The sequence below is a fragment of the Chiroxiphia lanceolata genome, chromosome Z (assembly GCF_009829145.1).
Source record: "Chiroxiphia lanceolata isolate bChiLan1 chromosome Z, bChiLan1.pri, whole genome shotgun sequence".
NCBI lineage: Eukaryota > Metazoa > Chordata > Aves > Passeriformes > Pipridae > Chiroxiphia > Chiroxiphia lanceolata.
Genome location: NC_045671.1, coordinates 67,612,879 through 67,637,575, shown reverse-complemented (window position 1 = coordinate 67,637,575; position 24,697 = coordinate 67,612,879). Strand labels below are relative to the sequence as shown.

Sequence of the window (24,697 nt, the reverse complement as noted above, 5' to 3'; positions counted from 1 at the left end):
TTTTTTTAAATAAGAAGGCAGAAACCGGTTTGAAAGAATAATTTACCTCTGTTGCAAAATGAAACCTGTCAAAATCATCTCCTTCCCTTCTTTGGTACCTGAACCTTCTCCCCAACAACACTGGTCTGATATGATTATTCTGGTTCCCTGGAGTTGGCTGTTTCTTAGGGGAACCAGTGATAAATATTTTCTTGCCCTGTCATCTTCCTCAAACATAGACCTTTCATGGAACTTAGAGCAGATGGAGAGCCTGCCCTGGAACTCACAGCCTGCAGTAGCATTAGCACGTGTTAGTTTTGGCAGTGCTGGGCTCAAAGTCCGAGTAGGTGTTACATCATGTAACATATGGGTTGATTCTCTGTGACAGCCCTGTGACTGCTTCTGTTAGCAAAAAGAACCCAAGAAAACTATATCAACATGCAGTGGTCCTAAGGAAGAGCTTTCCTAGGGGAAAGGGTATCAGCTTTTCCTATGAGATATATGGTAATATCTTTTTCTAACATGATGCAACACTTTCATGCTGAATATAACAACAGCTGATTTGTCCCTGAGCAAGTAAAATGAGGCTTAGCTGTGTGTAACTTGCCATCCAAAGAGTTTTATATATATCACAAATTCTGGATCCCGAGATACATTTGGTGTCCTTGCAAATTAGTGTTTTACCTTTTTTGTCTTAAGATCCAAACATATTCTCATTAAACCTTAGTTAGATGACTGTTTCTTTCAAAGGAGTGTTGTTTTTCTCTTCTAAGGAAAACTAACTCCTAATAGCAAAACTGATTTAAAATTTTATAATCACCTGCAGATGTCAAATCTCACCAGTGTTTTTGACAGATGAAAAAATGAGCATATCTATTCAAATAGCATCCATATTTCTCCTCTAGTCTGTTACCATTATATTTGTATACCAGCAACCATACTTTGATTTCCAAGTGTAGCCTTGTAGCAATTTCACAGGAAAGCATTGCAAACAATTTATGAAATCACTGGGGGTTTTTATTGGCTGTGATTCCATTTTAAAAGAACATCATACCATTTACCCATATCATGCAGGAAAAAGTACCAGAAAAATAACAAATTAAAATCACACTCACAAAGTTTCTACTTTAAATCATCTTCTAGTGCTGCATGCATCTGAAAGAAAGCTGGGGAGCATTTTTGCTAGAAAATGCATGGCTAAGTTGAATTTTGCTGTGTGTGAGAGAGAAAGAGAGAAAACAGGCAATTTTTTAATGACAATACTGAAACATTTTACTAACTCAGTGCATGAAGAAACAGTTATCTCGATAACATATATTCAGAACAGATACAGACAACTTTCAGATACATAAGACTTTACATTTAGATCACAACAACTAATTTCTAACAATGCTTATTCTAGCACAGTAAGCTTGGCAAAAAGATGTATTCAGCAGCATTGGTATGGTCTTTTTTGATGAAGGAGAGGGGCTGGGAAGGGTCTAAGTCAATGTATGATACTAGAAACATAGACAGAGGAACTCCAAAGTGATTTAGCATATGATCTTACATTTTGTTTTATTCATTTTAAACACAAGAGTAGCATTCATAATTAATATTGCAGTCTGATTTCATATGGCTTTCTCTAAATACAAATGTGATTTTACAAGGTCAATGGCAAACTAAATCATTTACCCTCCAAATGTGAAGGCCCTTTGACTATTTTTTACCTAACCAGTAAGGTCTTGGAGTTGTGAGGGAAAATGACTGCAGTGTCTAGCCACCAACCTTTCTGTGTAAATAAAAACCTGTTATAAAATTAAAATACCTCATTTACCTGAGATTGAACAGACCAGTGATGCAAATAAAACAATGCCATGAAAAGACAAAGAGATATTCAGAATCCAAACAATGAACCATGCTTCTCTTTGGTCTTGTTTAAGTGCTTCATCACCTGCTTGAGTGCCGAGAGGAAAACTGTTTGAGACAATTCTTCTCACTTCCATACATGAGCCAAAGGTGTCTGTGTACCTTGTTGCCAGTTCTGAGTGGGAAGGGAAATAGATGGGCAGGAGAGAGGGGAGAGTGCCTGCTCTCGAGTCTCTTCAGCATGGCTTAGGCACTTCAGGGACAGTGGAATGACTTGAGGAGAGGTCCACAACTCATGCAGCATGCCAAGAGTCACATGAGGCAAAACCAAGCAAAACCTACCCAGCACCTACGATAGATCTTCTGTCATGTTTCTAATTGAAAGGAAAGGAAAATGGGAACTACCAGCTCACACCTGGCTGAACTGTCTGCTGCCCATAGAGGAAGGTTTGCTGCAGATGTTGAGGTAAGAAGCGATGACGTGGCTGAGCTGGGAAGCTCCCATAATGGAAAAGACTCAGTAGACGCTATTTAATAAGCCACCTTCCCTTTCCCTTCTGCTCTGTGAGTCTGGCACAAGGCCTACCAGACTCAGCAGAGAGTTCCTATGGACTTCTTAAGTGTTTCAATCCAGATGTTCACACAGCTCAGGAGCTCAGCTCACAAAAGGAGTATTTTTAATGTTCTGAGCCCAGGGATAGCAGTACCTGCTTAAGAAATTGGAGTACAGGCCGCACAAGATCCTGACTTGTGGACCAGTCATTCAGTGGCACAACTGCTGCGGCAGTTAGACAAAACTGTACCAAACACTCCTCCTTTATCTCTCCTCTCCCTTTCTTCTCTAATTTCCCAACTGTCCACACATATGTGCACAAACATGCACATCAAGCTGCCAGAGAGACTGTGAAAATAATCAGTGATAGCAGTCTGCAGGGAGGATGCCAGGCAGAAAATTCTGACACTGTGTCAGGAACAGTATTTGGTGGATGAGGAAAGGAGTCAAGGATGGCGTCAGGAAAAGGTGAACAAGCAAGTGGTAGGGAAAAGCCAAAGCAAAATGGAGCAAGTTTATCCTCTTTATCTGCAAGAGTTCTCCAGCACAAGGCCAGGGGACAACATGAAGGGACACGTTTCTTTTAGCAGAGGCAGATATCTGGTTCTCCTTATGTGTTGGAGGATGCAGGCCACAGAGATTAATGAGGGCATTGCAAAAGCATTGATGTCTGTATATCAGTGTGATCTAACTCAGGATATTTAACTACCAAAAAGGGGCTGAAGCAAAGATCCAGCCTCTGCCTTGTAGCTTTCAGGGGTGCTCTGTGGTAGAGCATCAAAAGGAGCTGCTGCCTTTACGACAAAAGGAGGGTTTTCAATTCTTTGAGGTTTACTTAAATAGGCTCAGATTACTAGTTGCTGAGTTTGCATGGGGTGAGTAGGGCACTCTCCCTCGAAAATGGTAGATTGTTCAACACTGCTGTGCTATATCCAAGCACTTACTCACAGGGCGTTCTGGGTCATTAAAAGTCTTAAAAGGGAGACACTCATCTTGCTTTAAATGAAAGTTAGGATAGGAAAGGCCCACTGACATTACCCAAATGAATAAAACCTGCTATCTCTTTCTTCTGGATAGTCCTTGGCAGCCTGTACTTGAAAGACCATGTCCTATTTGCAGATCCAGCCTGAAATAAGTTGCATCTTTATCAGCTTGTTCTGACTTGTAGATCAGTCAAACTTCCTCAGAGTCCACCTTGGATTCAGCAGAAACTTACAGTCAAAATTATTTGGGAAGAAGCAAGGACTATAATACCTGAATAAGAACTGGGTGAGGAGGGAATGCTGTATGTCTTCTCTTTCGTAGCATTTTTCCCCTATTAAGAGAGATGGGGAAGGCACAGAGCTCACAAGCTCACTGCCTTAACCATGATGCAGATTTGTTTTGCTTACCTGAAAAGATGATAAATATCTTCTAAAATTTCTTATTCAGGAAAATACTGAGATGTTTGCCCAAACTCAGTTCCACTGAACCAGTGCAACAAAGAAGTTCCACTGAAGTAAAATGCTTAATTTAGGTACACAATGAAGTGTCTGAGATTGTTTCCTTTTTATTGCCAGCTAAAAGTGTGTGTTGGCTTTCAAATCTCTTCCACATATTTAGGAAATTTTTATTTTTCCCAGGACAGGGATAAGCAATGCTAGTTCCAACAGAAAAACCCTCATTTCTTTTACAAGACCATAAGACTGAGATGGCATGATCCTCTCAGAGCATCAACTACAGAGACATAGCCAAATGCAAAATTCCAGGATTAGCTCTTCAGATGACCAGCCAGATACCTGATCATGAGAATCTATGTTCAAAATAAGTCTGTCTATGTATTGAATCTATGCATGTGCTACCAAGTCAACATCTCCCATAGAATTTTATTTATCTTTTGTAGTTACTTCATACCTACAGTGCTGTACTGAGAAGCCCTCTGTACCTGTGTCTGCAAAAGGCAACAAAAAAATGGTGAGAAAGAGACTTCCTCCCAACCTATTAGCATCAAGGGATACCACACACTGCACTAATATTAATGAGCTCCTGCACAGTACTGGAGAAGCATCCTCACTTCATGCCTTTATAGCAGGCAGAGACCGAAACCTACATTTTGCCATTGGGGCAGAAAAATAAGTGACCTCCCCAAGGCAAGGCAGTAATTTAGCATGATACATATCAGGCATACCCCGAATTTCTGGATCTCCAGGGCCATAACTAACACTTGAGCCACAACACACACCCACACACTCCAGGAAGAGGTGGGCATGACACAGCCACAACAATATGCTGGAAACCCAAAAGCCCAGCCTGCAAACAAACAGTGCTGGAAATGCGAGTGTTGAATACGGTATCGGGCAGAAAGAGGAAGGTTAAACAGAGCAGCAAATGTACTTGGTCATTGGCTTCAGAGGGGCTGGGAAGGTCCTCTACCAGAGCACCATGCACTCTCCTGTGGTCTCAGCTCTCTGTATAGCAACTGTCTCACCAATTTGCTCTTTCAAGTTAAGTGTATGGCTAATTCCCAAAGCAACATGAGTCTTGCTTAGATTCTGAGGCATTTAACTTCTACAGCATCTGAGGGCAGATGACTCACTTCTTCCACAGTTCTGCATGATGTCAGCTGTGTAAGTCATGCATGATTTACTTTACAAATGATCTTTTATTTATGTCAGCAATGGAATTAAAACTGAAAAGCTCTGCTTCCATGGGATAACTGAGATATCCCTGCCAAGAGCAGATGTGGTCAACAAAAAATGGCTAGTGTGACCTAATCAACAAGAACATTATAATAATGACTAATTATTATCAAAAATAATAATTAAAAAAAGATAATTAAAAAAATTAAAGAGGCCACTGTTCATACTTAGTGAACGCTCCTTCTTGCTCTGGATGGAAATGAGATTGTTCCTTTTCTATGCTTGATGTGCAGTTGCCTTATTTAACATACATAGTACTATGGCTTATAATAAAAGTTGTGTAGTCTGCAGCTTTTTAATCTTTACATCCATTCAGAGGCATCTACTGGATGTGAGACTATGTACAAAAAAGGAATGGATAAGTCTTGGGGTGGAGGAAAGGGAAAGAGGCTGATAGAAGGGAATGGGAAGCGAAGGGACTCCTAGTGAGCAGTAGAGGGCAGAGGTGGGGAGGGCTGCATGATGGATGGCAAGATTGTAAATCCCCATTGGGCAAAAGAGAAATCCTTTGCAGTACTGTTTATGCCCATCTAACAGTCTGCAGCTATTACTTCTTGAACATGTCCTGCAGGGGCCCTGGTAGGTATTTGATGACTGTGTCTAGAATGCTCTCTTCTTCCTCCTCCTCCTCATCCCCACAGCCAGGAGGGATCGCCTTCTTTGGGCGTGTCAGACTCCCTTCAGCATTAGCTTCCAGTGCAGCCTGGGCCTCTGCTTCCTTTTCTTCCTTCTTCTTTATCCCATACTGCAGGAGAGAGATAACACATTGTCAGTCACCCACTGAACAGGATGGCTGACAAAGCCAGCCATTGCACATGGTGCCTCATATTCTCCAGTATGAGCATCACTGTTAATATTCTCATTTTGCTCTTTTACACAGACACCAAAACCCAACCTGTCCCTAAGAATAGCCCAGTGGATGGACAGCTTTCACAAGACAAGATAGTCAGCTGCTCAGATCACTCAGAAACAAGCACGTGAGAGAAACTGGGACTAGGTAGCTGTGGGCCTAGTAAAGAGAATATAAGCTCTGTGTTAAAGTTTTAGGGTGACATTCTACTGGTGTTGATCCTCCTCTCTTCACTTAACAGTCTGATGCTCAAATCCAAAGCCCAACATGATTCTGAAATTCCATCTGCAGCATTTTATAGTAAAGGTTTATGGATGTGGTAAAACTTCAGGGAAAAAATAATTATCAACGAAAGAAAGCAAACAGGACAGGACAAACAGGACTGCAGTGAAAATGACAGCTTCAGATATTTTCATGTGGAACATATGCTATACCACTTCATCCATGTTTTCTTTGTATAAGTGGGACAGAAAGAACTCTTTGTGAAAATAAACCTTCATTAGAAACTCAGCTGGCCCATACCATTTGAAGAGAAACATCCTTAAGCCTGTGAGTAGAACAGATACCTGAAATTTGCTACTCCCACTGAGAATTAAAGGCACGCCACTAAGACATTACATGAGTAACCAGAATCTCATTTTATGATTTTACATTCAAAATGCTATATTTAACAGAGAAGTAAAGATATGCATCTGTGAATCTAGGGAGAGAAAAGCTGTAATATCTCAGTTCCCACAGTGACTAGGACATCCTTTCCAATTGCTAGTTTGAACGCATGTCCAAACTAGGAAAACAATTTCTGCACAACCAAACCTCCTCAGTCAATAGTCTTCACACATTTCAGTATTTCTCAGGTTACGCTGATATTTCCGTAAGTGTTTGCACGGTTCTGAAGGTTATGGTGCTACAAAGTAAAAACAAAAAAATCCACTCAAACTGTCACGTGCAAATCTACAGGAACAAGTATACCTGCAAGCTACCCTCTATTACAGAATCATAGAATGGTTTAGATTGAAAGGTGCTTTTAAAGGCCATTTTGTCCAACCACCCTGCACTAAGCAGGGACATCTTCAACTAGATTAGGTTGCTCAGAGACCTACTCTGTTTATTCAGACCAATTCAAATTTAACAGGCTGTTCCCACTTTTTCTGATGATAAATGGAGGTTAAACTTTCTTGGTACTCTGATCATGATGCAAAGTCAGGAACTCCCCCATTTCTCAGCGCCCAGCTGTGCTGCAAAGAGGCCAGCTGCACATTTCAAGGATAATTCTGGTCCCCAGGCCCACAGCTCACAGGCTGGCAGCAACATTCTTCTGCTCAGTCTTTTTACCTTTTAACCAGCTGCCTTCATGGCTGCTTACGTCTGTTCCTGCCCTATCAGCTCCTCAGCCACCAGTGACATCAAAAGCACCCGCACAATTGCTTACAATCCTTTCATTTCGGCTACATTAGGGAGGAATTTGACCTTTGTGAGGAAGAGGAAAGGCATTCAAATTTGCTGTAGCAGCTATCAGTTTCAAAATTACTGCTTTGTAGAAGCCATTCCTTTACTTATGCCTAAATTTTAATCAAAGTACCAAATAGAATTAAGATTGTTCTTAGCACATCGGAGCTATAAACTAACTAACTTAAACCCATGCAGAGGCCAGCAAAACATTTTGCATGAATAAGCTGGAAAAGAACATCAAAAAGAAAATCAGATATTATTTGAAAAACATTAAAGAACCATGCTGGTACCATGTACCCAATATTTTCAGCTATCACTGATATGGTACTACTGAATAGACATGAAGTAGATGCTATTTTCACTACTTTTTCTCTTCATTTTTCCAATTAAAAATAGTCCAAATTGTTTACCAGTAAAGTAAAAAGTGCACTCCTGCTATCATGACTTTCTGATTTCAAAGGGCTGTTAGGTTTGACTAGAAACATTTCCTTCCAAGCATTTCCAAGCAAAGGCAATATTTTTGCTTCCTTTCTCCATCATCATTAATATTTAGGGTGACAGCCTACAAGGTTGAAGCCAGTAACTTCAAAAACACTCTAAATCAATTCTTTCAAGCCAGAATGTTCATTAGGGCCATTTGTCTTATGATTTTTGCACCTACTGGTCAGACCAGATTTCATGAGAGAGATGTTAAATGATGTCTCCATTTATACCTGGGACAAAGAAAGCATTTGATCAACCCATAGTCACAGGACTGCACACCACAGAGGAGATTAAGCACAGGACCCGCTACCATGCAGGGGGAATGGCATGCAATGCTAGACTGTGGTCAGTCTGTATGGCTGATTGATACTCACTCTCCTGCTCAAGTCACAGGTAGATGTCTCTAGGTGATCCCCAGTGTAATTTGTCTACAGACGGCACCTTCCTATGCCAGCTAGACAAGAACAGCAGTGGGGACAACAAAAATCATAGCAACACACAGGTTACTGTGCTTTCAAATTCTCCATCTCGGAACAAGTATCAGCTCAACATGTGTTGATCCTCCAGCTCATGAACTTGTTGAACAAACATCCAGGCCACGGGAAACTGTGGAGCAAAAGCAACCACTCAAGCGCTACTGTGTGCTAGGACAGAGGGAAGCTCAAAGATCACATGAAGAAATTAGCACTGTACTTGTCAGCCTGTCCTGACATGTTTTCTTAGGAAGCCCCTACTGATTGCCGTCAGAGAATTGCACAGTCCCAGATAGACAGACCTTAAATTTTACAACTTACAGCCAGTCTTATGGGGCAGCTGCGGAATCTGGTAATATATTGACTGGAAAGAACTTTCTCCCTGTAAAAGGGCATTAAGGACAAACAGATTCTACTGTTCCAGCTTACTGACACTAATGCCAAATACAGAAATTATTTTTTCGTTCCTACCTGTAGTAATGCTACAACATGTAGAAAAAAGAAATTTTCCCTAGTATATATATAACATTCAAATACAAATTTATTTTGGACATAGGTATTCTCCTTTTGGAGAAAGATGACATTACATCAAAAACAATTTAAAGGACCAGTTATGAGAATTCATCTAGACCTGGCAGTATTTTTATTTTCGTAATAAAAAAATGTAAGCTGTGATGTTTCATAAAATTGCATACTTTAGGTTTGTAATTGTTTCAGAGGAAATAAAATTATACAAGGAAAATATTAATACGCGCAAAAATTTTAAAGTAGTGTCTTCACGTGAAATCATTTAGTCAACAAAAAAATTTTAAAAATATGACTAAAAACAATCTTTCCAGTGTTCTGACTTTCCTAGGGACAGGAAATATTACATTCAAAAAAATTTGCTTCCAACAAACTTGAAGGACGAGAACAGTTTCATTTTTATCCAACACCACAAAATTTGATGTTGTATTTGTATCATGATGTTGTATTTGTACCATTGCCTACTTGGCCTGCACTCATGTATTCACGTCTTCTACCATATGCAGAATCATGGACCCAACCCAGCCAGACGCTGAAACATTTTCAATATGTATAACACCTTGCTACTCCTAAAATCGTTACTATGCTGCCACATGCAGATTGTTTTCACTGTGTACTATGTTACGGAAATACTGGCAGGAAAAGACCAGACTTACCATGCTGCCATCAACTTCCTCCCCATCTCTTTTCTTCCCTATTCCTCCTGCTTTTCACAAGAAGCCAAAGTAGGTGCCTGAACTAGAAACATGCTGGAAATTTGATCAAACTCTAATGATATTAAGAGTGTCAAGGAGCCGAGGACTGTTGAGCCAAGGGGAGCTGCAGGTAAAATGTCAACCCACCATAAATATAGTTACAATTTCCTATAACAAGCTAACCATTGCTACTAAAATGAACATATTTATCCAGCAAATATCTAGGCCACTGAATGAATGAACACTAATAACACAGTTGAGACACTTGCAGAACTAACTGCCTATCTTTGGGTCAGGTATGGAACTGGCTGCAGTATGACAGCTGTAATCAAGGTGCAGGTGAGTGGTTTTCTTTGGATCAGATTTGAAACTGCCTCCTTTGAAGCACCTGGAGAAGCTAGTGAAATACAAAAGGAGTTCTGTGGGGGACGCAAAGAAAACTCAAAGACTGTATGGTGTGATCAACAGAAGATTACTAGTGCAGAGGATCCTGGAGTCTGAGAACAAACTGCTGCCCAGATGAACGGACATTTCCACTGACAAGACAGGCAGGATGCCTCTCCTTTGACTTCCATACACTCTATGGGGATTCAAAAGACCAACAGAGTGCTGACCTTAGCAGGCTGGGTTAACCACAACACAACAACAATAACATTATGCTACTAATATTTACCATGATTGTATGCTCCTAAGATTATTATATTTACTTGCTAAGATTATTATAGTAACTCACATAATTGTATCACTATTGCCATGGTTGAACTATGATCTTTTACAATCTCTATAAACCATTAAATATCACTATGTATATACTTTATATAGTCCCAGTTTCTTTCCTCAATGAATATTTTCACTGTACGCTTTTCTTTGCTCCTAGTTATCTGTGCAAAAAGGGAATGAGAACTGGTGCTTTTGGGGCTACACACATGTCCTGCAGTACAGACTTGAAGCATCAGCTGTTGGGAACATAAAGAAGATAAACAATGGCACATTTCAGTCATTTGGGCAGAGAAAGGAACTATGTTCCCTTGGCTAACTTGACATGTTCACAACTCTAACACACAGCTCAGCTAACTTAGGGTGTGCATGCGAAGCCTACGGCACGGAGTAGGATGCACACCTTGCTAAGGCAAAGCCATGAAGGCAGAGAGAGCTGGGATTTTGTAATGGTACAGCATGTCCTAGGTGGGTCTGTCTGGCCAGCATGTTTCGTGGCTGCCAATCAAGAGTCCTCCACTATGGCTGCGTCTTGGTGATTGAAATCTGGAGATAAGCACAGAGGAACCAGGCAACACAGCTGTGCACCACCCACAGCACTACGGATTGTTCATGGACGGTTGTTTTCACTATGGCAACTGGCAACATTGCTCTTCTTTCCCTCAGGAAACAGCTTCTCCTCCCAAGGTGCTCTGAGAGCCTGAGATTGGCCTTCAGTCTATACCTCAAGAAATAAAACCACATATCAGATAACACTGAGTTTTAGTTTCTGGGAAAAGGTTAGCATTATGAATGATACTGGTTACATCTCTGTTCAGGGAGTTTTTCTTCTCAGTGATTTTGTGTAGCTGCAGGTGGTATTAAATCTATGTCTGAACAGATGTGGGATTACTATTTTATTTACTAGCTAAGGTTTGAAAGGCTAGTGAGAGATTTAAACGCTTATTCCTTATCTTGCTTAATATACTAATTATTGGAGACCTTGCCTATTCTTACACAGCCCTGTCTATTAAATTTCATTCCTATTCTAACTCTCAGTACAAAAAAACCAAAATAAAACGAGACAAAAAACCAAACCCAATCAAATAAAAAAAAAAACACACAGCAAAAAAATTTTCAGCCAGACTTGAAAGCATATGGTTAGAAAAGACACTAGGAGGGCAACACACACAATTTCACCTCAAAGGTTAACTTGACCTGAACAAATAGTTTTTCTTAGAGACTTCAGCTCATGAAGAACTCTCAGCTGCTCTGGAACTTAGCTACCCTTTACAATTAAAACACTTCTCTTCATGTCTAAGCCGATTCTTTAATAAATACCTTAAACAAAGACAAAATCTGGAAAACTGAAAAGACAGAGCTACCACAAAAAGATTTATCTTTCATGTGTCTTTTGGGGCTGTATTTATCAAGTCTGCGAAGTTCTTTTTTTCTCTTCAATTCCCAAAGAGAACATCAGCCCAATTTAGATCTTCCCATCATTAACTCATGGTATTTTCTGCCAGGAATATATGTAGGACTGAAACAAGTTGGGAGCAATAGGTAGGGTTTAGTTCCACAAATGTGAGAGTCCAGGGTACAGAAAATTACTCCCCTTTTATTTGATTTATAAAAGCCTGAAGCCTTTCTACATGATTTGTTTGGTCTCTCTGTGAGTGAACAGGTTATCAAACACATCTCTGGCTTTAAGTTTCAGGTGAAAGTGAGGCAGTTTTGATTCAGAGGCTTAGGAAAGTATTTGCCCATTGTGATGGACTGTCATCTGTTTCTGAATTTTTTCCTGATGCTACAGTATTGGTTACAGATCTTTCTGCAGTAAGAGTGCTGCTATGTGTTTGTGTGGCAACAGAAACAGCCTCTTTTTCCTCCCCTACATCTATTCCCCACAAGCCCCTGAGTTGGGGATGTGGCGGAATGAGAGAAGGGTTTTCTACACGAGGTGACAGTGCTGAAAGTCAGAGCACTGGGTACTTGGTTCTCATGACTGTTTGAAGAACAGAGCCTACTTTGATGTAGATCTGGTCCAACAATGTGCCCTGGCTTTTTTCCCACCTCAGGTCTCTTGATTTCATTTTGTGTGAAAATTTGCTCTTTTTGTTTGTTTTTCCTGGTCTACTTGTCTTTCCGAACAGCTCATTTATCCCTGGCTTGAGGGACAGGATTAGTCCCCAGAAAACTTGTGGGAAAGCCTTTTAATACATACGAAAGGAGGATACTATCTTTGTCTCTTACATTTATCCATTTCAGTGCAAGCTCTGCCATGCGCTGTTATAATTACACAGATGGTTTCACGCAACTCAGACATGCTGACCCTGGATAACCTCTGTGCTTCATAAGGAGTAATGAACAAAGAATCACAACCTGCCACATGGGCAACCATGCCATTTTCAAGCTGTGGTGGAGAATGAAAGGTATGAGAGAGAGTACTGGGTGTCTCAGTCCCTGCCACACCATGGAGGTATGTGTAGGTGTGTGGGTGTGGTGTGAGTGTAGGTGTGGGTGTTTTTTTGTCTCCACAGACCGCTGCATAGCTCTGCTGACCTTGTCCATGTGTTAGTGGAAGAGGACTGATTAATAATGGAAAGAACAAGGCAGAGTCTGGAAACTGCAGTCCTAAATTGCGTTGTTCAATTGCGTGTGAGCCAAACAGGAGCATAACTCAGGAGAGAGGTGGCAGACAGAGAGAAAGGAAGACAATAAAACTGTGGATAGAGGACACCCAAGATGCACAGGCAGGGCTATGGATATATGAGCAGCTTCTGCTTCATGCCTCATCTCTCCCGGAAAGGATGTTCCCAAACCATCTCTTCAGGGACTGTCAGAGTTTTTCAGCCAGCTTTCCAGCAGAGATCATTTGTGAAGCAGGCTTCTGTCCTTTGAGTCCTTTACCTCATCCAAGGTTCCATCTCCCCACAAGTTCCCTCTGGCTACACATGCCTTGCTACTCTGTGCTAGCTCAGGCTTTCAGCCCTTTCAAAATCACAGCAGTTCTTCATTCATGACCTATCTTGTTTCATGTCTTCCCATATCCTCTTCAGTCTTATCTCCCTTTTCCTCTCAGGCGGCTCCCATGGCAGATACATAGAGGCCTGCAATTTTCCTCTTGCACCACAAGCGCAGATCAGACGCAATGTGGACTTCAAATTACTCATCTTCATCTGCCTCCCATTAGCATCTATTTCTGGTGACACTGGGTGAATCTCGCTGTTTTCCTTCTGCCCCACGGCAACACTACTGTCTAAGAACCATGCATCTGGTTTTCGTTCTAACTAGCTGCAGGATTGCAATGCATTCCAGTTGGAATACCCAGTGATCTATGCATCCAAGAGTAGTGGCGCTCTAAGCAGTAGGTAGGAAATTTGCTTTTCTGAAGCTCCACAACAGACAGAGTGCAATATAAAGCACTGCTCTCTCTCAGAGATCTGATCAGTACTCAAGAAGCCTTGCTTCTTTACTTTCGATTGGAAACAACATGACATCTGTTCATGGCTTGCTGTTTAAGTGAAAAACAGAACTGCATCAGGTTCCTGGTTGCAGAGGCCACTCTGAATTTTCTGCAAACTCACATCAAAGGGAATCTTTCCGTTGGTCTCAATGGAGACAGGACCAGACAAACAGCTAAAAGAGGAAGATCATAAGAACACAGAATGTCTTGGGTTGGAAAGGGACCTTAAAAATCACCTTATTCTAACCCCTCCGCCATAGGCAGGGACACCTTTCAATAGACCAGGGTGCTTAGAATTCTATCCAACCTGGCATTGAAGACTTCCAGGGATGGGGCATGAACAACTCCTCTGGGCAACCTGTGCCTTACCACCCTCACAGTAAAGAATTTCTTTCTAGTTTCCAGTCTAAACTTGTCCTCTTTCTAATTATGGCCATTCTCCCTTGTTCTATGCCACAGTTAAGAACAAGATGTGGCTGGAGAAGAGGTCATATGGAGGTAGGGCAGCACTTTCCCAGGACAAACATCCTTGTTCTAGTTGCTGGAGATGAATGCAACACAGTACCACACAAGCACAGGAATGAGGCCAAGAAGTGAGCATGGACTGTAAGGGGGATCAGGACCATCCAAGACCTCCAAAGCCCTCCAACCCATTTCCAGAAAGGTGTGGAAGAACACACTGCAATGATAACTAATTTGCATAGAAAGCAAGAAGCCTGTTCAGGGCAGGGAAACCTATCTATAAAAAGGTACCCCCACTAAGCCTGGGCAGTGCTCCAGGAGCCCAGACATCCCATCAGTTGGACTGATGCTGCAACCAGGATTGGTGATTTCTTTCTTTCTTTTTCTTCTTTCTTTCTTTCTTTCTCTTTCTTTTTCTTTTTTCTTCTTTCTTTCTTGTTCGTTCTTTCTTTCTTTTTTCTTCTTTCTTTTTCTTTCTTGCTTTCTTTTTCTTTCTTTCTTTCCTTTTTCTTTCTTTTTTCTTTCTTTCTTCCTTTTTCTTTCCTTCTTTCCTCCTTTCTTTCTTCCTTCTTTCTTTCTTCCTTTTCTTCCTTCCTTCCTTCTGTTTTTTCTTCCATTCTTCCATTCTTTTCATTCTTTCTATTTTTTTTTCCATTCTATCTCTTTCTCACTCGCTCACTTGCTCACTTGCTCTTTCTTTCTTGCTCTTTCTTGCTTGCTTGCTTGCAGATTCCTGGAGAGGTCAAATTCTGCTCTTCTGACATCCAATTATAGGAGCCATGGCACCCCCTCCCTGTGTTGCCAATAAGATCATAGCCCTGAAGGCATGTATGTATCTCTAACTCCTCTCATTTCTTCCCCATGCTGCCTGTGTTTGCATAGAAGCAGATGGGAAACATGGTTTGGTTCAATCTACTACAGATGCTGACTCAGTTGAAGAAAACTGGCCATTCTGCTCACTGGTCAACTCCATGGTTTTCCCAGTCAAAAGCTTTTTTCCCATTACTACATTCAGGTGGTGTGAACAGCAGTTTGTGAACAAAGTTATTACTCTTTGGAAAACAGACACATGAATTTTTCAGAATACTCAGTAGAAAACATGTTTTCATTTTCTCTGTGTTTTCAAATATGTTAACCTTCTTCCTTTTGTATATGCAGCATCCATATTAAACAATGCCTTACAGCAATACAGTCAGCCTCAGTGAGAGGAATGACGTTTTGAAAGTTTCAGGAATGGAGATAATCAAATTACTACTCACTAGCAAAGTTTCCATCTTGTAATCAGAGAAGAATCTCCAGAGTAAGAAGAGAATATCTGACTTATGAAGAAGAGCATAGGATCAGATGCTCCACAATACTGATTTTAGGTACCTGGAGAGTTGACTGAAATCAGTGCACTGACTCATGACCACAGGGCCCAAGATAAGTACAGTATATATTGTACTCCTAAGCCTGTTAGGTCCTGTGGAAAATCTCTCCCCCAGAACCCAACCTGCACCTTCAGTTAAGAAAATCTGGGTCAGTTCTATACTTCAAAGCAGCTAAAACAGTGTAAGAAGAAAGAAAAGTTACATATTCCACAGTAACAATTACAGTTGAATTGCTCGTAGTTTTGCTCCACGATCACCAGGATGGGGTCAAGCTGCAGAAGGTTCCCATGAGACCAGAGGCATCTTCCAGTGATGCAGAGCACGTGTGCTCCTGGCCAAAGCAGGTTATGATTTCTGCTGTCTCCAAAGTCTGCATTTAGTTTTCTACAGAAGCCAACGGCAGAGACTTGGAAATGCACACATGCAGTTGCTTGTATAAGTTTAGAAGAATTTATGTCATGGCTATGTATCTGACAGCATAAATAAATCCATAGAATATATCTCTGTTTATGTGCACACTTCACAAGATCAGAACATGGAGTATAAGCTGCTCGTCCTTCTTCCTGCCTCCTGCAGTTTTTTGCTTTGCCAGGTGAAAACCTTTCTTTTAGTACAAGGCTGGCAAAATTATTTCCTCCGAACACTACAGTAATTTAGATTAGACATAACATTTCTTTTCCATAGCCTCTGTTTACCACATGTGAAAGCTCTTTTTGTTGTTGTTGCTGTTGTTGTATTTTTTGTTTGCTTTAGGGTTTTGGAGTTTATTTTTATTTTTGCATTATTTAATCTTATTTTGAAAGCTCTAGTCCAATCAGTTTGTCTCTACAAGAACCTTATACAAGGGCTTCAGTGGATAGAGAGTGGTTTACTGCAGGATAAGGAGTCTCTTTTTTTTTTTTCTTACAATGCAAAGCTTACTGGAGATGCAGATAATTGCCAAAAGAAATATCATTTGTCCTCTCCAGGGGAATAGGGAATTCATGGTTTGCTCACAAAGCTTAGAAATTATTATCCTGCTTTTCTAGGTTTATGCTTGGTAGGGTTCAGCACTTCATTGCCTTATTGATCACAAGCACTTTGGCAGACTTGAGCTTTAAGCCAGATGAAAATTCAGCCCTAAATTGCTGATACGTTTAAAGTTCAGCTCTTAGTAGATAAACTATGTGAGCTCTCTGCATCTTATCTCTTTGTAGATCCCTAGAAGCCACTAATGGTAGATTAAAAAACGAAACAGTTTCTGAGTGCCAGTTTTGTTTCTATCATGTTGCATTCATTTCTTTGTGCACATGTCAGCTCTTCCTACTATGAAAATTTAGGTTCTCCTTGGCATTTTGTAGTACACTAAAAAGTGCCCTTGCACATGTAGGAGTGTATTATCAGTAAAGAAAAGTGGCAGGTAACAGAGCTCATCACAGCAGATCAAGAAGGAACTTAGAAAGGATTTTGGAAGTGATATCCCTCTACATGATTGGAAGTATGCTCCAGCCACATTTATGTTCCCTGTAATTTACTGTAATTCAGCACTGTGAGGGACAGTCATTTAACTCTAGTCTCCTATTAGACAGTGGATTTGAGGGAAATGAAAAAGATTAAATTCTGCCTAAACAAAGTCAACAGATCATAAACACAGCTTAATTGTTACACAAACAACAACAACAAAAAAAACCAGAATAGAGCCAACTAACAGTCCCAGATATAAAAGCAGCATTCATATCGCTACTGCTGAGAATCCTGAAGACTAACCTGGAATTTAGTCTTCTACACCAACATTTAGGTATTCATCTGCAATTTTTCTCAGCTTTCTGTGAGACCAGTGTGGGAGACAACTAATTTTTATTTTGCAAACAGAGAATTTAAATAAGATTTACCCTTCTAAAGGGGCTGCAGTGAGTCTGCTCTGAAACAGAGTCATTGCTTACAATGATGCTGCACCGACATAAAACAAGTTCCTTTCCATGCCATTTTCTTAAGTTATACTGTCCTCAGTAATTCCCCTAGATCGATAGGATGAATTTTACAGGACAATAAACAGCCTCAAACTTTTCAGTAGAAGTCTTTTTCTTTCAGAAACCCATAGCAAAGTTTTCAAAGCTGACTTTGTTTAAAGCACAAGATAATGTAATTCAGCAATAGTAAGAGCTCAGAAGAGATTAGTTAGGTGATTATCTTTAGTCCTTGCTTTGAGAGTATTTAATTGTTGTCATCAATTCCGTGAGGATTCTTCTCTGTGGAATAAATCTTGCCATGCCCCATTACAGCAAGGATCTAATTAGCACACCCACCCTGCTAGTACATCTGTGGAGACCAAGGTATTGTCACAAGCTCAGAGCCGAGACTCAGTAAAATCAAAGATAGTTAATCAATTAGTTCCAAACCTTTGACATATGCTTCCCTCCGAAGTACAAAAAGTACTTTTCAATCCCATTAACTGGCAACAGAGATGAGAACTGACATCAAAATTCTTTAAAAATAGGAAGGACGCTTTTGATATCCAAAAAGAGCAAGTAGGAAATTATGAGTGTTTATTCCCTCTTTAGAGGGACATGAAAAAATGAAGGGTAAGTTACTTATTTTTCTCTAGCCCTTTTTGATCTGTCACACCAGCCTCTTCCTTATGTAATTCTAGATAGGTTTTTTGCTTTCCAAGAGACTGGGGAAGTCATGTCTGTAGTGAATGGAAGTTGACAAAGGAAAATACCTGGTTCATCTTAACAATCCAACCAAACAGCAGTAATGGTGTTACAGTGCTAGAAGGACCCACTCAGGCTATCTAGTGCTGCAAGGTTGGGTTGCTATTAAAGATATGGAGAACTGCTTTCACCTCTAAACAGCCACTGCATAAAAAAACTCAGACCATTGCAACAGCAAGCAACCAGTTTGGGCTGATGGCTCAAAACCCACACTAGAGATGAGTTGTTGACCTTTTCTCATAATTTCTCTTGACTGGTCGTGGTCAGAGAACAAATGTTTAGCATTGTCAGTGACATGAGCAGGGGCAGATCCCATGAAACTCACAACCCACATCCAGCTAAGAGCTATACAGAAAAATGGAGAGATGAACCTTGTGCAGAAGAGCTTGCTGTCTCTATTGTACATTTCTCATAGGCATGCCTTTGCTTTATGGAAACAAGACAAAGGCATTGCATCTCACTCCTACCAGCTTCAATTACTGAAGTATTGAAAGGAGCTTTTTCAAGGGAGAACAGTTACTATAATAATTTTCATAGGTTCTTGAGGTCTTTGTTGGGACATGCAGTTTTTGTTGCCCTTTCCATATGTGCAGGCCCTCATAGCAATTCAGGTATGGAACAGCTGAAGGGTTAACCTCTTTCTGCTGGGAAGCATTCACCCTCCAGACAGTGAATCAAAACAAGAGTAACAAGCCCATTTTCTTTCCCTCTTCCTTGATCTAACTGGGTGCTTTTGATACAGCAATGAATGGGATCTTTTGCAGTGGCATGTTGGGTTTTTGTTGTGTCCATGTCAGAAAGCAGCAGCTCAAAGCACTTACTTATGGGCGAACTGATACCCAGCTGTGCTCATGTTATCCTCCTCAAGCTGGGCAAATGTAGGCTGGCTCTCTATTTTAATGTTATATTGTCTGAGCATTTTGACACCACTAATGAGACTTTCAGTAGCCATGTGGGAAGGGTGAGAGGCAGGCTATAAGGGCAGAGAGAGACCTTAAATCACATCTTGTATGATATCAAGTGGCAGGGAGGGTTGGAAGAAGATACACCAGTAACTGAGCCTGCTTGTAAGTGTGACCATGCACATCAACAACATGCTCAGCTGATCATGCTGTTCTGTGCCCTGACCACTATTTAGGATCTTCCCATCATAAAATACCTGTGCATGCCCAACAAAGCCATGAACAAGTAGGAATCCTATTACTTCACAAATTTCCATCGCTTCAGGCCATTAATGAACAGTTATTCTTCAGATGTAAAAAAAGAGTAATTAAAAAGATCAATTAAGAATACACTTCACTGAGCTTTTTTTGGACCACGTGAGCTTTTTTGGATCAGCTGTTTGGGATTTTTGGCCAAAGCCTCAGCCTATCTTGGTAAAGGCCTTACTTACACAAATTGCTGCTAGGATCCGGATTCTTTTCATGTAATAGCTTTGGCTGAGAAGCTGAGAGAAAAAAAAAAATTTTCAAATTTCAATGTTTGTTGCCACAAGAGAAGTCCTGTGTCAGTGGAAGTGTGTCTTAAGTAGTAGAGTACTTAAAAAATTCCTACCATGTACCATGCACCATGCAAGTATACACAGAAGCCGCCAGCACAAATGCAGCGACACAAACAGAAACTTTGATACTGAGAGAAGAAATACTGTTGCCTTTGAGAAGTACCCAAAGGAAAGGACTTTTTGTGTGCAGAACAGAGAAGCCATCAACAAATTCACCCCAATCTAAAGCCAGGGCAGAACAAATAAATAGGAAAAACAGAAATGATGCTCTGTGTCTGAGCTGGCTCAGGAGTGAAAGGAGATGTTGTTTCATTCCCACTTAAGGACAACTCCTGGCACCATGTCAACAGGTCAAGCAAGTATATCACCCTGTGATTACCTTTCAGATCTTGCTTAGCAGATGCTGACATATGTGAATTCTGACACTTCTTGATCTTGACCTAATGTGCTTTGAGAGTGGAAATCCATCATCTGCAGGATTTTTGTCAAAGGGATTTCTAGAGTGTGGGAGGATAGGAAGTTTGCACATTGGCAAAAAAACTGTGTGCAGATTTTTAAGCTGGGCACAAGCTTCTGATTATGGAGTACTTTCAAAGAGAGTGGGAAATATGGTGTGCATTTTTTTGCTGATAGAAAATTTCCCTCTTATTTATATATTCATACATTCTGGGCATCCTTACTGGTAACAGCTTGCCTGTCACTTTCCCAATGTGGCAGCTTACTCAGCCCCAGTTCCTGCTCGTTTGACTTTGTTCTCTCCATGGAACGAAGCTAGCCCCTCCCACACATGTGCCAGGAGGAAAAAGCATGAGCCTTAGAGACATACGGTCTCTGATTTTATGAAGGCAAGAACAACCCACTGACAGCATTATAGTAGCTGGCTCTAAAAGCACCTGCTTTGCTCTCTAGATTACCCATCAATATTCCATCACACACCTGCTTCCCAGTACAGCCACTGCAAGCCTGAGGACACTGTGTTATTATTCAGTAATGTTGTGTGAAAATGTTATTTGCCTGGCTGTTCAGGCTTGTGTTTGGAAAATGACTTTTCTGGGGCACTAACTTCATCAGCCTTTAGCAGAGCAGGTGTGGGGCTCCCAAGAGAAGAAGGTGCCAGCTCATGCCAGAGGAGACAAGGCAACACTGTAGACAATGAAGGATGTAGGAAGCAGGAAGATGATTTGCTTCAATGAATTTAATTAGAAGACATTAACAATATTTTTTCCACTTTACTTCGTGGCTTTTCCTGCTGGGATATCATCTGGGAAGTATATTCAAAACAAAAAAGAAAAACTCCAGACACAACCTCCCTTTGAACCGTGCCTTAGAAGTGTTGGGCATTTCTACAGTACAAGAGACAAAGTCTAGGAAGCCACACAATAATGGGTTTATGTGTCCAAGTGCTGACAGCTGGGGTCTAAGAGGTGTGGCCTCTACGAAAAGAGTTTTGGGGCTGCCCTGTGCCAGACACAACCACCTCCAGCTCTGGAGGGAGACGTGGACTGCAAACTGGTTTAAGGCTATGATTAAGAGTAATTAGCACAATGATTCACAAGATGTTCTCCTGTTTTGGGCACTCCTCTCCACAAAGGCTTTGCAATGAATGTGTTAATAGAAGAAGCTCCTCATGAGTGAGCACTTGCTCATAGTTTGATAGTTTCAAGTTAAGCATCTGTTTTGAGCTCTTCTAGTCAGTGGTCAGCAATACATCCCCTTCTAAGGCATGCACCTGGGATATCATCCTTTGAGGTCTGCATTTCTCCCTGTTGAGTGCCGAGGAACAACTGACCACCAGCTCAGGTGGAGGCAATGAACAATTTGATAGCTAAAGCTTGATAAGACAAACTCATTTATGAACCTGGCTATCCCTAAAATGATGCCAGATATTCCCGAGGCTTCCTCCTCGTCTGAGTTTGTGTCTCTCTCACTCTGAATTGTGTGTGTACCCATTGTGAAGTTCTTTAATTTTTTTTAAAAGCAGAAACTTAACTACCTATTCTCATTCTGACTGATTCACTAAAATTAGAAAGCACCAAGGTTCTTCATTTTAATCCATCTCTCTCTCTCTCTCTCTCTCTCTCTCTTTCAACCTCCCTTCTCTTATGCATAATCAATTCCTTCTGCAGAAATGGAAACAATCTGGGAATAAATTTTGGTTCTGTTAATGAAAGCTGGTAATAGCTCCAAAATTTACTGTAACATATAACTAGTTCCAATGTGTGTTATGTCACACACTACCATTCCACAGCTAACATCTAGCACAAAGAAAAAGACTCTTTAAAAACTGAGGCCAAACTATTTTAATTTAGTGCTGATTGAATATACTTCTTGGCTTTCTCAAACATGGATTCAATTTAAATGTAGTTTCAGGACAGTGTTCCTGCAATTCTCATTTCCCTACAAGAAGACTTTTTCATTGCATACAAGACTCTAGCTCTTTTTTAAATGTGGAGCCTATGCCTTTGAGCAAACCTAAGATCAGTTTCACTAGCTCTGCTGACTAATATGAAGGACCTTCCACAGAGTTAATGGGTGCCTAGTCAGGATGATAATATTCCCCACCTGCACCTCAATTAAGAGATCATGCCCCAAAAGATAATTTCACCCTCTGCTGAATTTACATTTCCCTGAATGTACATCAGGAATAGATGAGTTCTTGTGATACCAAGGCTGATGGCCCACCTCACTAACTATCCCTCTTTCCCTGTGTCATCTACAGACCTTTTGCAGTGGTGCTGCTAAGCTGGATAGTTCCTGTCAGGAAAAGGTCAAGGAACCAGCCTGGCCTGTTTTTCTCTGCACACCCTGAGCCACAGTGCAGTAAGGGTCATCTCCCAGCAGCTCTTCTCTTTGGGTACTGGTCTGCCACCACTACTCTCCAACAATCTGAGGCCCTTCCAGGCTGACCTCTTTATGGGAATTTAAGACCCACGTCTTAAGCTTTGAGTGGCTGCAGGGCATTTAAATCTCGCCAGCCAGTTAGAGTTTTGGAGAAAATTTTCTGCTTCTGGGGAGAATTAAAATTTTGCTGCAAGAATGAAGTTGCATCAGGTATCACTTTATGATCATGGCCAGGCTTCGCGAACGAAAATTTGGGAAGGCTCTATCCATATTTGTTACAGATCACTTTATGACAGTCTGAAGAAATGCCAGCAGTTGTGTGTTGGGACAATCTGTGAAATGGAACGCTGTGTCTGTTTCTTGCAGCATAGACAGGGAAAGAACAAGTAGCAGGGCCCGACTGGAAGAGAAAGGAGCCTTTGGCAGAGTGTGTGGAGGTCCATATTTGCCAGAGTCAAGTGCAAGGATGAGAGAGCACACTGTTGGGTAAAAATATTATCCCCTCAGTATCCTTCTGGTATGTAGTATCTAGAAAACCACAGTGACTTTGTTTGTCTTCCAGACAATACATCCAAGTTTCCAAAGCTCTATCCCAGTGTCCCAAGTTCTTCCCAGTCCCACTCCCCTAGCAACAGTTTCCTTCACTGCAGAAAATTAAAATCATAACAAAGTCTTCTGCCAAGCTTTGAGCAGAGCAGTTGTGTTGTGGTTTGAACAATTGACCTATTCAGGCTCTTTTCTTTCTACCCTACAGCGTGATATAAGGCCCAGAAATATCACCTAGAGTAAGGATGAATCAGAATGAGGTTTAAGTAGAAAATATCGATTTGTAGTAAAGTGATTTCTGTGCCTACCAAAAATGGAGAGGAGAGAAGAGGGGAGGGGAGACATAGTCACCAGTGTTAACAGCCCAGACTTGCTCTCTTCTTCAGTAGTATGGATAAGTCACAGTCTGGACTTATAAAGAAAAGAAAGGAGAAAAAAACACACAGATCAAAATTTGTATCAGGAATGCAATGGCACAGAAGAACTGTAACGCTGTGTTAGATCAAGGGTCCAGTTAGATAGCCAGAAGTTGCTGCTCTGAGAAGGATTGTAAGAATTAGGGTAATATTACATGATCCTGTCTCTGACAACTACTTTCAACCATCAACAATTTAGGGACATCATGAAACTAAGTTTGCATTTCGGTCACCACATTTAGTTCTCCATATGTGATGTTTCTTCTTTTCTAATCCTGTTATATTTTTCATTCCAAGTCTGTTGAAAGACTTCAGACATGATGCTTGAAAATGGATGCAGCCTGCACATAGACCACTGCAACACACCTGAAACTGTGACAAGGATTTCATAAGCCCTGCAAAATCTTACATCCCTTCTCTTTCTGTGGTAGACATCTCTTACTAGGCCTCTCTGTGAGAATTTGCTGAGACAGATGCATACATTAGTGTTACAGCATCCCACCTCAGGTTCTCTTTCAGCCACAGCTAGACATTGAACCACTGCATTAACATTAAATTCCAGACAGCATCAGAGTGAGTGTCGTGGGTGGACGTGACCATTCTTTAGTCTGAAGGAGCACTTGTTCTCTAACAATATTATTATTCAACCAAATGTGGAATAGTTAGATACCCAACTAATACTTCATTGTATGCATTCAAAGACATACAAATACAGCTAACTCTACAGCCACACAGAAATCTGAGTTCTACCTTTCTTCAGATTCAGCAAAGAAGTCTGAGACCTGGAGGAAATGCATGCTAACTGGTTTCTCTTGTTTAAAGCTGTAGTGCAAAGCTGGGACAGCATATGCTTAGAGAAACATTTTGGTGCACAGGCCACCCATTCTGTGTGTTTTCAACTTTTAAAGCTTTTTGAAAAATCGAGTGACTCTTCAGTATTTAGTGAAATCAGTTCTTTACAATCCCTCATTTGTCTTCTCTGCCTCTTCTTTGGGCAAAACTGTGAATGTTTTTCCAGTGTGTGCATGTCATGACTACTGGTAATTTGCAATTGGTAAATGAACCAAAGAAACTCATCAGCTCTTTGTTACATTTTCGAAGTGTATATTTAGAGAATAAAAAAAGTTCTTGACACTTCATGAAATACATACCAGATAAACATAAAATATATCC

The 24,697-nt window shown here is 40.9% G+C and overlaps 1 protein-coding gene across 1 annotated transcript in view; it reads right to left on the bottom strand.

Moving 5' to 3' along the window:
- Positions 1–974: 974 nt before the first annotated feature.
- Positions 975–24,697, bottom strand: part of CPLX1 (complexin 1) — a 109,142-nt gene continuing 85,419 nt past the window's right edge. Inside the window, exon 4 of the mRNA XM_032676048.1 lies at positions 975–5,803. Within this exon, the coding sequence (XP_032531939.1) occupies positions 5,606–5,803 (198 nt within the window). The 3' untranslated portion in view covers positions 975–5,605. The remainder of the gene's footprint in view (positions 5,804–24,697) is intronic.